Raw genomic sequence first — 13,363 nt, forward strand, 5'->3', positions numbered from 1 at the left:
AACTGCCCCCGCGGTTTGCATGCGGAGGAGCCCAGGGGCATCCCCTCCCACCTTCCGGCGAGACTACAGCTCCCAGCATGCAAAGCGGGGCAGGGCGGACCCCAGCCGGGCTGTACCGCCGCGCAGCATGCTGGGAGATGTAGTCGCCAGGCACCATGTCACGGCCCTCAGCCGGGGTGGCCGCCGGGTAACGGCGCCGTGGGGCGGAGGGCTGAGGGACAAGGGCGGCTGCTGAGCTGTGCTGCCGATCTCCTCCTCTGCTACCCTGCAGCCGCTGTCCCAAATCTGAATTGCTTATTGAACTGAGCAGGGAGGAACTGAAATGAATACCCTGGTCTCTACCTACACCTGAAGGGACTACAGCAGCATATCCTGCACAGTGAGGGACCTCCTGTCATGGCCTCAGCACCCATAACAATTTTGGCTTTTACACCCATCTCTTTATTGGCTGATTTCTTAATGAGATGGGGCTTATGAGATCGTGCTGTCAGTCTGCCTGCCCACTCTCATAACAGATGCTTAATGTGTTGCCCATTTTCACTTATATTTGGCAGAGGAAAAGAAGTCTTACAGACACTAAATTCCTACAAGGCTTCAAACAAAAGTCAGTGGCTGGGTTTGCACTGAGGAGGGGGGCAGGCACCCTTCACTCAGCCTCCCACCCTGCTCCAAGGCACAGTGTCCGGCTAGGCAGTCAGCTCCCCTGTGCTGGCACATCAGCCGGCACGCCTGGCCCCAAACCAGGCAAAATGTGTGCTGCTGTATGCCCTCCAAACAGGATGGCACAGGAAAAAGATGGGGGGAGAGGGTGATTGCATTTATACGGGGAGTACTCTTGTTTCAGAGCTGGACAAAGATGTAGGGGACATATCTACAGGAAATGACCTCAGTCATTCTGCTAGTGCAGAACAACCCATTATTCAATTTCAGTGGATTGCTTAAGGCCTAGATGTAATTTGTCGTCATTTCACATTTAATTTTAAATTAATTGGGTTTTAAAATTAAAAAAATGTATATTTCTTTTGCCTGGGCCAAGTCTTGCTTTATTGGAACCCACCCAATGCTGCTGCTGCAAAGATTGCTTTTCTTGCACACTGCTGTGAGTCTCTACCATTTACGTTCTCCCTGTGCCATTTCCCCAATGACCACAGCAAACCTACTCTGCTTGTCTTCCCCTCCATAAAACAAGGCAACTGTTCTGCTGAAAGCTGCAGCGAGTACAATGCCATGGAGAGAAAATAATCTCTGCGTCAATCATGAAACAAACAGTGGGACCAAGATTTTCGTGGTATGACCTGGGGTTGCAAACAGCAATTGTTTTAGAGCCTGGTACTACTTTATGCTTTGCTTGCAATCCTCCCTTGGGTCACAGTAGGAAATTGCCATGTAGGAATAACTTGGGCAAGGCCTGTCTGCCTCCACCTGTCTCAGAGGCAGGGAGAAGCCCCAGATCCGCTGGAACTGTCCTGCACCAGCAGCTCTGCTAACTTCCTGGCAGTCAGGGCTTAGTTGTAAAAATTGTCACCCTGTGTCAGTTCCTGGGCAGAAGCAGCAGGTCAGCTGGAAAGGCAACAGCCTACCCCAATCTGTATTTTCACCTGTGTGTATGTATGCTGTCAAGACTGGAAAACTAGCATACACGTAGCCAGATCAACTGTCTGCAGAGGAGCCGAATGGCACGTTTCTGTGCAGGCTGGAAGAGCTGAATGTCCAGGAGTGCCTCCCTCAGGAGCCTTCCAAAACCAAATGCAGTTCTTCTCCTTCCCCTTCAGCCATCGTCACCGAAATGGGTGGATCAGAAACCACCACGAGCCTTTTTCTCACAAGAGAGCAAGAAAGTACAGACTGGGGGCGGGGAGGAGTACAGATCAGAACTTCATGGTGTCAGCAGGTCTGAGCCTTTTCAAGGTCACGGTGCTCCGGTTTAAAACAGAGCTGTGGAAAGCTGGGGTGTGTTTTGAATTAAAAATGAATTGGATTGCTTAAATGCAAAAAAAAAAAAAAAAAATTAACTGTCTCCACCGAAGCGTGGAAGGGAGGTGGCAGGCATTTTAGCAACCCCTGTGCACAGATTTATTGAGGGCAGTGGTGGAGGAAAACAATGTGAGACTCGATCTGTAAGAAGCAGGCACCAGGCTATCTTCACAGTCAAAGGTCTGCCTTTCTCATTTTCACACGTCTGCCTGAGAAATTAAATTGAATGCATTAAAAAAAAAAAAAAAGACAAACACCGTTTTCAACAGAGCTTGAAATTAAGTTTGTGCAAGAGCGTCTGGATTGTCCCAGGGGAGGGGGCTTCCCCTCCCTCCAAGTGCAATTTCACCTCCAATCAGCCCCAAATGTGATGAGAGACCGAGACACGTACCTCGCTCCATTTAATAAGATTCATTCTTGCTTGCTCTTTCTCTTTCCCCTTCTCTATGTATGGTCTCCTGGGGCCTGCACTAGATCCCTGTTGAAAATGCAGCACAGCGGCTGGGAAGCTTGGCCTTGAAAATGCAGGGCCCAAGGAGACGAGGAACGATGCGCTGGTGAAACAGAGTGATACCAAGCAGGGTGCTCATGCAGTGTCGGTCAATGTGTCTTACCTACTGCCCTCCCAGTCCCCACGGTTTCTATCAAGGGAAGAGGAAGGTAGCATTGGTCCTTGTACAGCTGTTGTAGAAGCTTTCAGCCACTACAGCCAAGCAGAGCTGTGCCTCTTTTTTGAGGGGTGACCATGTTTTCTAGAGGGGTGGACATTTCAGGTACCTTTGGCCATGGCAGTTCTTTCTCAGCCTTTCACAGGATCTTGGCTTGTAAAGTTCACATTGCACTTTAAGCAACACCCATGTGAATGTGGGGGTTTTTTATTACACAGGTATGGGCTTTGCTTTTATGGTTTTATGGCTAATAAAAATTAGTATGCTAAATTTTTAGCAATGCTTACTCAAGAGATTCTTAAAAGTGCTTCCATGTTTCTGGGAGGTGGGTCTCTTGTTGTTAAAAAAAACAGATAGCTGATGTCATGTACCTTGGCCAAATGACAGAGTAAATCAGTGAGACCATTAGAAACAGGACCTGGGTCTACTGGCTTCTCCTAGGCTTGTGGGTTAGCCAACAGTGGGCTCCTGTCAAATAGGGCCATCCATTCTCCTCCAGTCTGAAGAGAGAAGGAAGAACCAAGCAACTAGCACTGTTTCCCTACCTGATCCCACTGCACTGACATGTAGTGCCCCAATGAGAGTTCATACACTTTTCCCAGTGGGTTGTAGCTCACAGGGACTGGCAGAAGCAGGGACTGAAACAGCATGCAGTTGGTTAGGAAGACTAGACCTTGTAATGCCTTAGCCTGTGCTTCCTTACCCTCTTGGTGCTGCTCCTGGGTGTCTCCCCCTTGCCCAGAAGATGCAGTGGTCTGTATTGCAGAGAGGCATAAGCTACTGCCCTCACCTACTTCCCATCACATGACGTCCTAAGCAACTGATCCTCCTCCAGGACGAAGGAAGTTGAAAAACATCTCTTGAGAGGTTTCATGGCCTCCAGAACCAATTGGGAGAGACTGTGGTACCACATTCCTGCAGGATATCCCTTATGTTTTACCATACTGCTGGCAGGAGAGCTTGTCCTGGCTCTTCCCAGAGGGGAGGACACTGTGCAGGAGCTGCCTGGCCCAACAGAACTTGAGTGGATGGAGAGCATCCTGCAGAGCAGACCTCGCTAACATCACCCACCAGACCTCCACAGAAATCAGGCATCCTGCTCACTGCCAGCAGCAGCTTGTTTAGGCATGACCGTGCCATGCAGCTTGCCATTTCATTAAGACAGCTTGTGGCACCTTTGCCGTCTCCCTTGTGATGGAGAACTGCCTGCGTGCCCTGTGTTTTGACCACCACTCACTTGTGAGTTGTGGCCGGCACCTTTGCAGAGCAATCTCAGTAGGGATGGTCACCATGTCATCAAAATGACAGCTAGAGATGCCATGAGACTACGGAGTTTAGGCTATATTCTATCTCCTTCTCTTTCCTTTGTCTCCATAATGCAGGCACCAGTCTCAGGGACCCAAAATGTTTTTGCTTGAATTTCTCTTGTAGCATTTGGGTTACATTAAGACTGAAGTGAGTACCCTTGAAATGGGAACAGCCAAAACTGATACATTCTCCACTACAGAGTCTGCTGTGTTTTCCCAGAAAAGGAGTAGGCACCTATGCTGCAAGACAAGACAATGATGCAATATCATACTATTCACATAATATTTAATAACGCTCTAGTACCATTCAATATAAATAAATAACCATTAAAAAGTACTTTCTTGACATTCTTTTTCCTTTGTTAACAGTGTTTTCTGCAACAGGAAATGTTAGTAATATTCATTGGTTGGTGAATTGGATGAATCTCAGAGAACATGAATATCAGATACTAATATGCTAGTAAAAACCAGGCGCTGGGATGCCTTCTCTTCTTTAAATACTTCAAGCTTGATCTGCAGCTTCCTTCCTTATCGCATTCACTGCATACACTTTCCCTGAAGCGTGTAACTCCAACCGCTGCTCCACTCCAGGGCTCTCCCACCCAGCTCTGCTGACAAACAGCCACCTTAACTTGTGGTGTCTGTTACTTGCGTACCCTTAGCTGATACACCTCGGCCAGCAGCAGTCCTTGCTGTCCTTAGGCTGCTCTGCTGAACAGGTCCAAATGTCTGCTAGCCTGGAATATCAGCTGTGTACATCCATGTTGTCCATACAAGGTCTTGGTCCTGCATGGTTTAGTGGCTGACAGAATTTCTTGATTCACAGAAACTCTCCTCCACAGGGCCAGGCTGGGACAAGAAGGGAGATGGTGCGATAGGGCTGGTCTTGGGAGCAGACTTTGGCACTGAACTGACAGTGTAGCGCATATCACTGGAATCCAGGTCCCCGGTGGGAAAAACAGGAATAACAATTTTACTTTCTTATAGGGATGCAGAGTGAAAAATTCCCTGAAAATATGTGTGGAGGGATATCTTTTGCAATGGGAATAGATCCTTGCTACAAACACCCACCGTCAGTACCAAAACCCTATGTAGGACCTGTGCGAGATTAAAGGCCAGGGAATTAATCACCATATCCCCCTCCTGTTCATACGGGCAGAAACCCTGCCCATCTCAGAGGAGAAAATGGAGGATCATAAATCAACTCCTTTATTCCCTCGCTCTTGTTCATTCATTGAAACCACAAAGAAGGGGACTTAATCTTGGTTTAATGTTGGGTGGAAGCATTGAGCCCACCTGCCTGGTGGCAGGACAGGTTGGCAAAGCCGACTGGAGTGCAAGGCCTGTTACCCCCTGCACAGGACAGCACACAAAGCTCTGACAAATGGAGAATAAAGAGTGTTTTGTGGACGCCAGGCTTCCTTCATGCTATCTGGTGCCAGTATGCCAGACCTTGCTCTGTAAGGACCTTTCCAGGGCCCAGAGAAGACACCGTTTTCACGGCCCATTCAGTATTTCTTCATGCTGAGACAGCTGGCAGGGTGGCCTTGTAGTGCTGAGTATGTTCATCCAGAAAGACCCTGGCCTAAGCCTCACTAAACGCAGTCTCTGTTTCTCTATTTGCCGCCTATTCTTTGATTTCTCCTGCCTCCCTCTCTGATAGGAGGCATCTCATCCCCTTTGCCCCCTCCTGTACTTTAGCCCCCCTGCTATAGTAGGATATGTGGGTGCTCATTCCCCATTTGAGGGAACATGGACCAACTCCCTCTCTCAGATACCCTTCACAGAGACCCCTTCATGGAGGCTTCCCGAGATCCCATGGGGACTATCTGCTAAGTGAGGCACTCCTTTGCACATGTTTTTACCTTGCTATGATTGCTCAGGAGCCAGAAACTTAGTGCCACCCACGTCTCTTGCATAAAGGAACTGTAATTCCCTTCGCTGTACTCCCCTCCTTGCTGTGTTTCTGATTATTTTGCCAGTTTAAGGCACCATTGTAAAGAAACCCCAGGGAGTGCAGAACATAGGACATTCATCGGTGAACACCAAGCTCTACTGTTCTGTGGCAAGGGGGGAAATATTCTTTCTTCATGAACATGTCAGGTGATCTAAGCTAAAAAACAGAACTAAACAAGGCAGAGAAGAATTCTAGTATAAATAAATCAACAAATAAATAAGTTTCCTGCCAGCTCAGAATTTGTTGGGTGGGGGATGATTCAATTGCTGATAAGTTTCCCCCAGCTGTGAAATCCTCAATGTGATTTGAATGCCTAAAGCCTTGTTTCTCATGGCCTGAGTGAAGATGGTTTTCAAGATATGCTCAGAGGGGTTTCTGGGTCATTCAAGGAATCTTCCTGGAAAAGTCACAGCGACACCACTCCCCACGCACACACATGGTACCAACACTTGTGCTTTTAATCCAGTACATCCTTCCTTCGGTCCTCATTTGCCACCTCCTCCTTTGTGGGTTGCCTTCCACCTGGCTGTCTTCCTGTTTTATTGAGGGAAAGGGAAACCCTTCCGCATGACACTGTCTCCTCTCTCTTCACAGCGCCACACATGCCTTTCAAAGTTCAAATGGAAAGCCTTGTCACATTTGCTATTTCAGTTGTTATCTATGTGCCCAAGATATGTTTCCCGATGATGTCTCTCCACATTCCCCGGCGTTCTGACAGGAGATGAGCGCAAGCTGAGGGTTCTTCTTCTCTGAGCACTTCTCACCCACCTCCACCCCAGAGAGGTGTCTTCCTCTGTGGAGGTCTAGGAAGCAAGTCCATATGTGTGACTTGAGGCTACCGGAGCGCCTGACAGTGCTGCAGCAGGGTTCCAGGCTAGGAAGAAGACTTTCAAGTCCACCCATCTTTGCCCCTGCCTTCTGGTCTCTGCAGCAAGATGTGGAGGCCCCTTTGAGGTACAGCACCTGCCAACTCTCCCTTGAGCAGGAGAGGAACTTAATCCAGAGGGCTCTGGGCCTAGGATCTGGGATGGCATTTTCCATAACAACCTTAAGCGAGGGCAGGTCAAGTTCTCAGGTGAAGTGTAGGCACCAGATCCCTTCTGAACTCCCAAACCCCAAATGAGGCGCTTCAGCACAGCTCCCTCCCCAACACTGAAGGCTGATCCACGTAGGTATCTGATTGCATCCTTCAGAGGGAGAGCCTCTCTCACGCTAGCTTTGCTTTTAAGCTGTTTTGAGAGCGTACCAACCTCAGGCCAACAGGTCCATGTTTGTGCTTTTGCGACAACTCTCGTCGTTGAACCACTGCAGCTCGCAGCTGCTGTACTGAAGCTCAGGTTTCATGATATGCCAGAAGGGATCTTCAGAGGCACCCACATCCATCCTGGATTTCAGCCTCTGTGCTGGCACAGCCGAGAATGGAGATTGAATCTAATAAATTTTAACAAATGGTTAAAAACACAGAGCCCGCAGAGGAAAGGAAGCACTCCTCTCCCAGGCGGGGAACGGGAGCCAGTGCATGAAGTCAAGGATGAAGAGCTGTAGGATCGCAGGGCACCACATCAGCTCTGTCCCTGCTTGTTACCACCTTTTGGGCAGTGGGAGCTGATCGGCATGGCTATGTTTGGGGGTGTTTATCATCCTCCAGTGGTGGAGCAGAGGGCCGGGCAGAACAGACAGGGCATGCAGCTGCTGTGGTTGCTGACAAACTTTGGGAACGATCGCTGCCCGCTGCCTCTGTCAAAACAAACACAAGATGAGGTAAGAAGGAGGTAGAGGTGTCGATACCACATCCAGTACAACAGGGCAGGAGACACATTTCCAGCAAGGCTGTCCCCTGGCTCAGTTAGACACTAGGCAGGCATCAGTAAACAGGTTCCTCAACCGCACTACACACAGCTTTGGGCTGGGATATGGCTGAAGACCTGCTTGTTCTATCTGCACTGCAGAGTCCTAGCTGGAATATTTTATTTATGAATTAGAAAAGGTTTTTGAAAGATGTTTTTCTTTCTCCCCATAAAATCATTATTTTTACCTCTCTGATATTTTTTTAAAGAAAGAGCATGAGGATGAGATCTGAGGATCCCTGTTTAGTCTGCCTAGAAGCTCTGAAATGCAGCTGAACTTCCTTCCCTGTTTCCAAGTATCACAAGGCAGCAGGAGTCCTATGCTAACCTAAGCAAACTCTTCTCTCTCAGATGCCTGTAAGTAGCTGTTAGCAATAAGAATAGGTAGGTTTTTATAACACCAGTCTTGAGTTATAATTTTCAGGCTTTTAACAAAGAAAAATACAAAGTGAAATTAATTTCCATCTCCTGCTCTGAGAAGCCAAAGCCTGTGTTTTGAGGGGGTTTCAATACAGTTGGCAGGGACGTATGCTGTGATAGCTTTTGGTTGCTCCGTGGCCCCTGCTGCAATACAGACAATCCCAAGGATTTCTGACATCCCCCACATTCCCCTTCCTACTCTGCATGTCCCCACAGTGTTTCTCAGAGATCAGGCTTACAGCCATTTTCCACAATATCTCCACAGTGAAAGCCTTTGTCCAGTTGAAGATGGGCTCAGCAACCCCCTTTTTGTCCCTCCTGCTCCTCCACTTTGCATGAGGAGGCTGGAGGAGTTGCTGAGGATCTCACCCCTGATCCTCAATCCCAGCACAACTCAGATCCTGCCTAGTGATTCTCAGGGCAGCAAAAAAAGCGGAAATGCTACTGCATAAAAGAAAAACACTTTCCTTTTTAAAAATGCTGAGCTCTTTGTTTTCTTTTTGTTGTTTCTCATGAAAAGCGAAACCCTGTCATGTGTCTTGTTGCTCCCCCTTTGCAGATCTGCTTTGATTTGAAGCGTAGAGTTTTCTCCCTCAGACTCACAAACACTGCCATGGTTCAGCTGGATGCAGCTAAGGGTGGTGGGAATGTGGGCAAGGAAGAGAGTGGACTCCAGCTGGGACAAAATAACTTCTATTTATGCAGCACCTGTTGAAGCCTGATCTTCACAGTTCACATGATCAGCAGGTCCCTCTACACTGTGTCTGTGGCAATCCACCAAGTAGGCACACGTACCAAGCAGCCATGCAAGTGGTCTAACTAGAGGTTAACAGAGCACCAAATCCCACATCAAGCAATGTCTGCCTGGCTCACATCTGCAGGCATTAAAGGGGAAAGAGGTTGAGGATTTGATCTGCAACAAGGACAAATTGCCAGGAGGGAAAGACAGAAATATTCTCCCTATTGTGTCTAAGAACAGAACATCCTCAGGGGAGCAATTTTGCCTCTTTTTTTTCTCAGCGCTGGCTTATCTAGATCATGTCTGTCAAAGTTCTGAAGCTCAGCAACTGTGATGGTAGGAATCTCCAAAACTCACCGTATCCGTCAGCAGAGATCTCAATTTAAAACTTTAAGGGGGGGAATCTGATGATTTTGCTTGACTGGCCAGTCAAGCAATTTACCTTGCAGGTGTCTCCTGGAGCAGATGCCAGCTGCCCACTTGGCAGGTCAGAGCAGCTGCCCAACGTGGCAGACATTGGTGCAAAAGGGATTGTGGTCAAATTCTGTGCTAATGCAAGTGGGAAAGTTCCTTCAAAATCTACAGAGTTGGCCCAGCCAAGACTCTGGCTTGAAAGCACCGGGGAGGATGGCTCTAGATAAGGGTGCAAGTCCTGCTGGTGAATGAGTGGCAATGTCTTGATCTTTCAGATTGGTTGCTTCCCTTTCCCACAACAAATGACTCATGGGGAGCCATTCCCTTGAGAATCCATAGCAGGGGTGTGGCATCTCTCATGGAGGATGGCTGAGTGTTTGGCCAGGGAGAGAGGATGAGGACAAAAGCACCAATACATAAATGGTGCATTTAAGAACACATCCATGCTCTGCATCTGTAGCAGAGCAGTTAACCCCTCCTCTGACAAGTAGGCAAGGCAAGTCTAATCTATCTGAGTTTTTATAAGCCTGCTCATCCTTTACAAAGTAAGCGGTACCTCCAGAGCTGTTAACTGGATTCTTTGTCCTTATGAGCTGAGTTTGGGCAATCATAGCTTTAGTCTACTGCAGACCCAGCATGGGTGGGTATGTAAAATGAGCCAGTTACTGCTAGTGGATTTCACAGAAGCACAGGTTAAAAGAGGGGCTGCTGCCTAAGCGTAGGTGTCCAGCATCATTTATGGGTTGCTAGGATATCTGAGATATTAATGAAAAGCTGGCAGATATGGTACAGAGTTTGTGCCCTATAGGAGGGCCACACAGGCCACCCCAGGGTCCCTATGGTGGCACCAAGTGTCTATGTTTAGGCAACTGACTCCTGTCCTTCCCATCTGCTGCTGGGTGTGCAGGCGCTGGGATTGCTTTGCCCTCTTCATATGGCTGTCAGTCAGAGATGAGGAGATGATGTGGAAGTGCTGTATGCAGCTACTAGTAATGCAGACAGCAGATCAGTGCAGAAGTTGAACTACTCATGACTGCACGTATAAAAGCTGCCAGTTTTATTTCCACTGGTAGAGCTGAGCTGAGGTGTATATTGGGGTCAGGACTGAAAGCAGCCCTGGAATATCTTCGAAAGGAGGAGTAAATCCTTCAGCATCCTGTATCCTGCCACAGATATGAGTCATTCCAGAAAAAGCTGGGTACTCCCAGATTGGATACCTTTATTATTTTGGGACTTTTGGGCTAGGAATCTGCCAAGGGCAGACATTGGGATCAGAGGGCATAGCAGCTGGCAGGGGAGGTCACAGCTCCTCTGAAGCCTGTTCTTCATCACTCTCTACTTCTAAGAACACATCACTCATCTCTGATACATTCCTGCCCTCACCTGTGGTGGTTGCCATAATCCCCCCCCTCCTGCTGCTCTGTGGTTCACAAAGGCACTGCTAATGCCTTCACTATTTCTCCTCAATGGCAGATGTATTCCTAGCTCTGGTAATGTTGTACTGAGCCCCTCAAACTCTGTGAGAGTCTGTGTAGGTTGCTCTTTGCTGGTTCCTGTTTTGAGGTCATCTAAGTGTCCTGTCAACCTTTTCCTGCTGCAGCCACACCACGGTTGTTCATGCAGGATAAAAGTGGATGCATGGAGCACTGCAGAAGTGGCGCGGCTGCTGGGGAAAAGTTCGTCTGCAGGAGAGTGATCTCTTTCCACACACTGTTGGACAATTCCCACACTAAAGAGAGTTTGGAGCTGGCAGAAACAGGGGAGCAAGGAATTTGGCTTGTCATTATTACTGAATGAAACCACAGGACTCTTCTGCCACTCTTCTCTCTGTCTGTATACAGGCAGCGCTGCCACGTGGACTGCAAGGAGGCTTGAATGAGTATGAAATCAAGACCATAAGTGGGTAAAGATGGGGATCTACTTCTTGTGCAAAGGGTGGCATGATAAGGGAGTTACCGGGCAATCATATATGCAGTCTTTGAGGAAGTAACAGCATAAATAAGGAAACAGGTACAGATTATTTGCCTTGCCAAAAACTATAAAGAGAAGGGTACTCACACCCTGGAGCTGACTCTCTGCTTACACCTCTACTCTGGGGTCTGTAAATCCACGCTTGCCTTCGTTAACCAGAGTGGGCCTTTCAGTTCTTGTGTGCCAGACCAACACCTAGAGGGAATCGCAAAGAGTTCAGGGGCTGTGGATGCCATGGAAACGCCGAAAGCGACGGATCCATTGAGTGGGATCCTCCGCAATGTTTGAAGCATGTGATTCAAAGGGGTTGATCCTGGGAGAGACTTCACAGGCACATGAAACAGTGACAAGAGGGATCATTATGGACCAAAAACCCAGACTCAACCCTCTCCCAATCCTCCGGGATTTTGGAGAAGCAATCTGGGTGCAAATTGTACAGCTGAGGCTTTTTATTAGCACAGTTAGAGTGCATAGCACTAACTGTTCCTCAGTGCTCTCTGAGCTTCGCATCTGTGAAGCATTTGGTAGGCTCTTCCCATCTGTCCCAGCACCGTTCGACGCTGACATGTGCCAGCACAAGGCAGGCACACTGGAAGGTGAGGGAACATGGCAGGAGGCTGCAAAAGCAGCCAGGACCCAGCAAGGAGAATGTATCTTCAGGGTCTCTTGTCCTACTCACCTTTGTGCAGTTGGCTGCTTTGGGCTCCAGTCCATCCATAGTCACTAGATCCTTCAGCAGACTGGTTTCCTGGTAGCCTCCTTTAACTCCCTCCAGCTTGAAACTGGCCTGGGGCTTCTCCAGGATCAGCTTGATGCTGATAGCAAATCCAGCCATGTCAATAGCAAAGGGCCGGTTAGGGTCAAAGACGGTTTTCCAGCCCACCACCTTCCCTGCTGGGCTCACTTTTGGGGATTCATATCGCAGCCCCCCAACGAAAGCCACTGGCCAGACTGACACCCTCCTTGTGTAGCGCATCTGTGTGCCAGAAAGAAACAGTGCTGTGAGAATTCAACCCCGCGAGGTTTGTCCCAACCCATTAGCATACCATCCTCTGCTTTTCTTGGCACCTGTCTTGTCCCATTGACTTCCCACAAAATCACATAGCTTTAGGCAGCGTGAGCTCTTCATCACCTGTGCTACTGCTTGAAGAGCTGCAGCTTGCAAAGCCACAAGGCAGTTCAAGCACGTTCTCTGAACACCAAACTTGCTGCTTTTCTGTGCCCACGTTCAGTCCCTCAGAAGGAAAACCTTTGGTTTTCAGATATCATCTGAACTTTTATCATTTTTTGTGAAATGTTATCATTTTTGTAAATGCCAAACACAACTTCTACCAGGCCTCTAGCTCCGTATTATCAACTGCAGTCATTCCAACTTCACCCTCATGCAAGTAATTTCCCTCCCTGACTGATACATCTTTGTCCTTGTTTACTGCAAATTCCGTTCTTCCCCCTCCCCAGCCTTGTTCTTCCATCCATGGCTACTGCGTAAAAGAGTGGGATTTACCAAAATTGTCAGAAAGAACCTGGAAAGAAATAAGAAAGGATGAGCTTAGCAGAGATCTAAAAAATTCTGAAAACTGGAAATGTCTTCTGATGCATAACTCTGTATTTCAAGTGGTGTAGTACAGTTTGGCTTAAATTGGTGACAAGGGAGTTCACTGAATAATCATTTTTGTAAGTTTACAATAGACTTGGCATCTTACAAAAGCCAGGTTTCCAGCAGAAGTCTGGGCAAGCTTCTGTGATCCCAAGGGCACAGCCCTGTTGTGGTGGTTGGAACTCAGAGTACAGAAGGGCAGTCAAGGAGAAAAGGTGGATTAGAAAGGCAGTCAACTTTTCTAACATCCCCTACCAATCACACTCCTACAACAGTGCAGATTCATGCTTTGCCAGAAGTTTGTCTTCGGTGCTTATTTAAATCAGGTCAGTTCTCCCTGAGGAGATGTATAAATTCTGGAGTATATATCCTCTGGACACTGGCAAAAGGGGCTCTAGCTGGTACAATGGTGTGCACCATGGCAGATGTGCTCTTTGCTTTTTCAGCCCTTTAAAGCATGACTACTGGG

At 48.1% G+C, this 13,363-nt stretch overlaps 1 protein-coding gene across 3 annotated transcripts in view; it reads right to left on the bottom strand.

Annotated features, from left to right (window-relative positions):
• Nucleotides 1-4,218: 4,218 nt before the first annotated feature.
• LOC129201620 (galactosylgalactosylxylosylprotein 3-beta-glucuronosyltransferase 1-like) overlaps nucleotides 4,219-13,363 on the bottom strand; it is a 30,642-nt gene continuing 21,497 nt past the window's right edge. For 2 of the 3 annotated variants that reach the window (XM_054813149.1, XM_054813148.1), the window contains exons 4-5: nucleotides 11,977-12,273; nucleotides 4,219-7,643 (exon numbers count right to left, since the gene is read on the bottom strand). In XM_054813149.1, coding sequence (XP_054669124.1) covers nucleotides 7,488-7,643; nucleotides 11,977-12,273 — 453 coding nt within the window. In that variant the 3' untranslated portion in view covers nucleotides 4,219-7,487. Of the gene's footprint in view, nucleotides 7,644-11,384; nucleotides 11,493-11,976; nucleotides 12,274-13,363 lie in introns of all 3 variants that reach the window. The other variant, XM_054813150.1, reaches the window with a different exon arrangement.

The sequence above is a fragment of the Grus americana genome, chromosome 1 (assembly GCF_028858705.1).
Source record: "Grus americana isolate bGruAme1 chromosome 1, bGruAme1.mat, whole genome shotgun sequence".
Taxonomy (NCBI): domain Eukaryota; kingdom Metazoa; phylum Chordata; class Aves; order Gruiformes; family Gruidae; genus Grus; species Grus americana.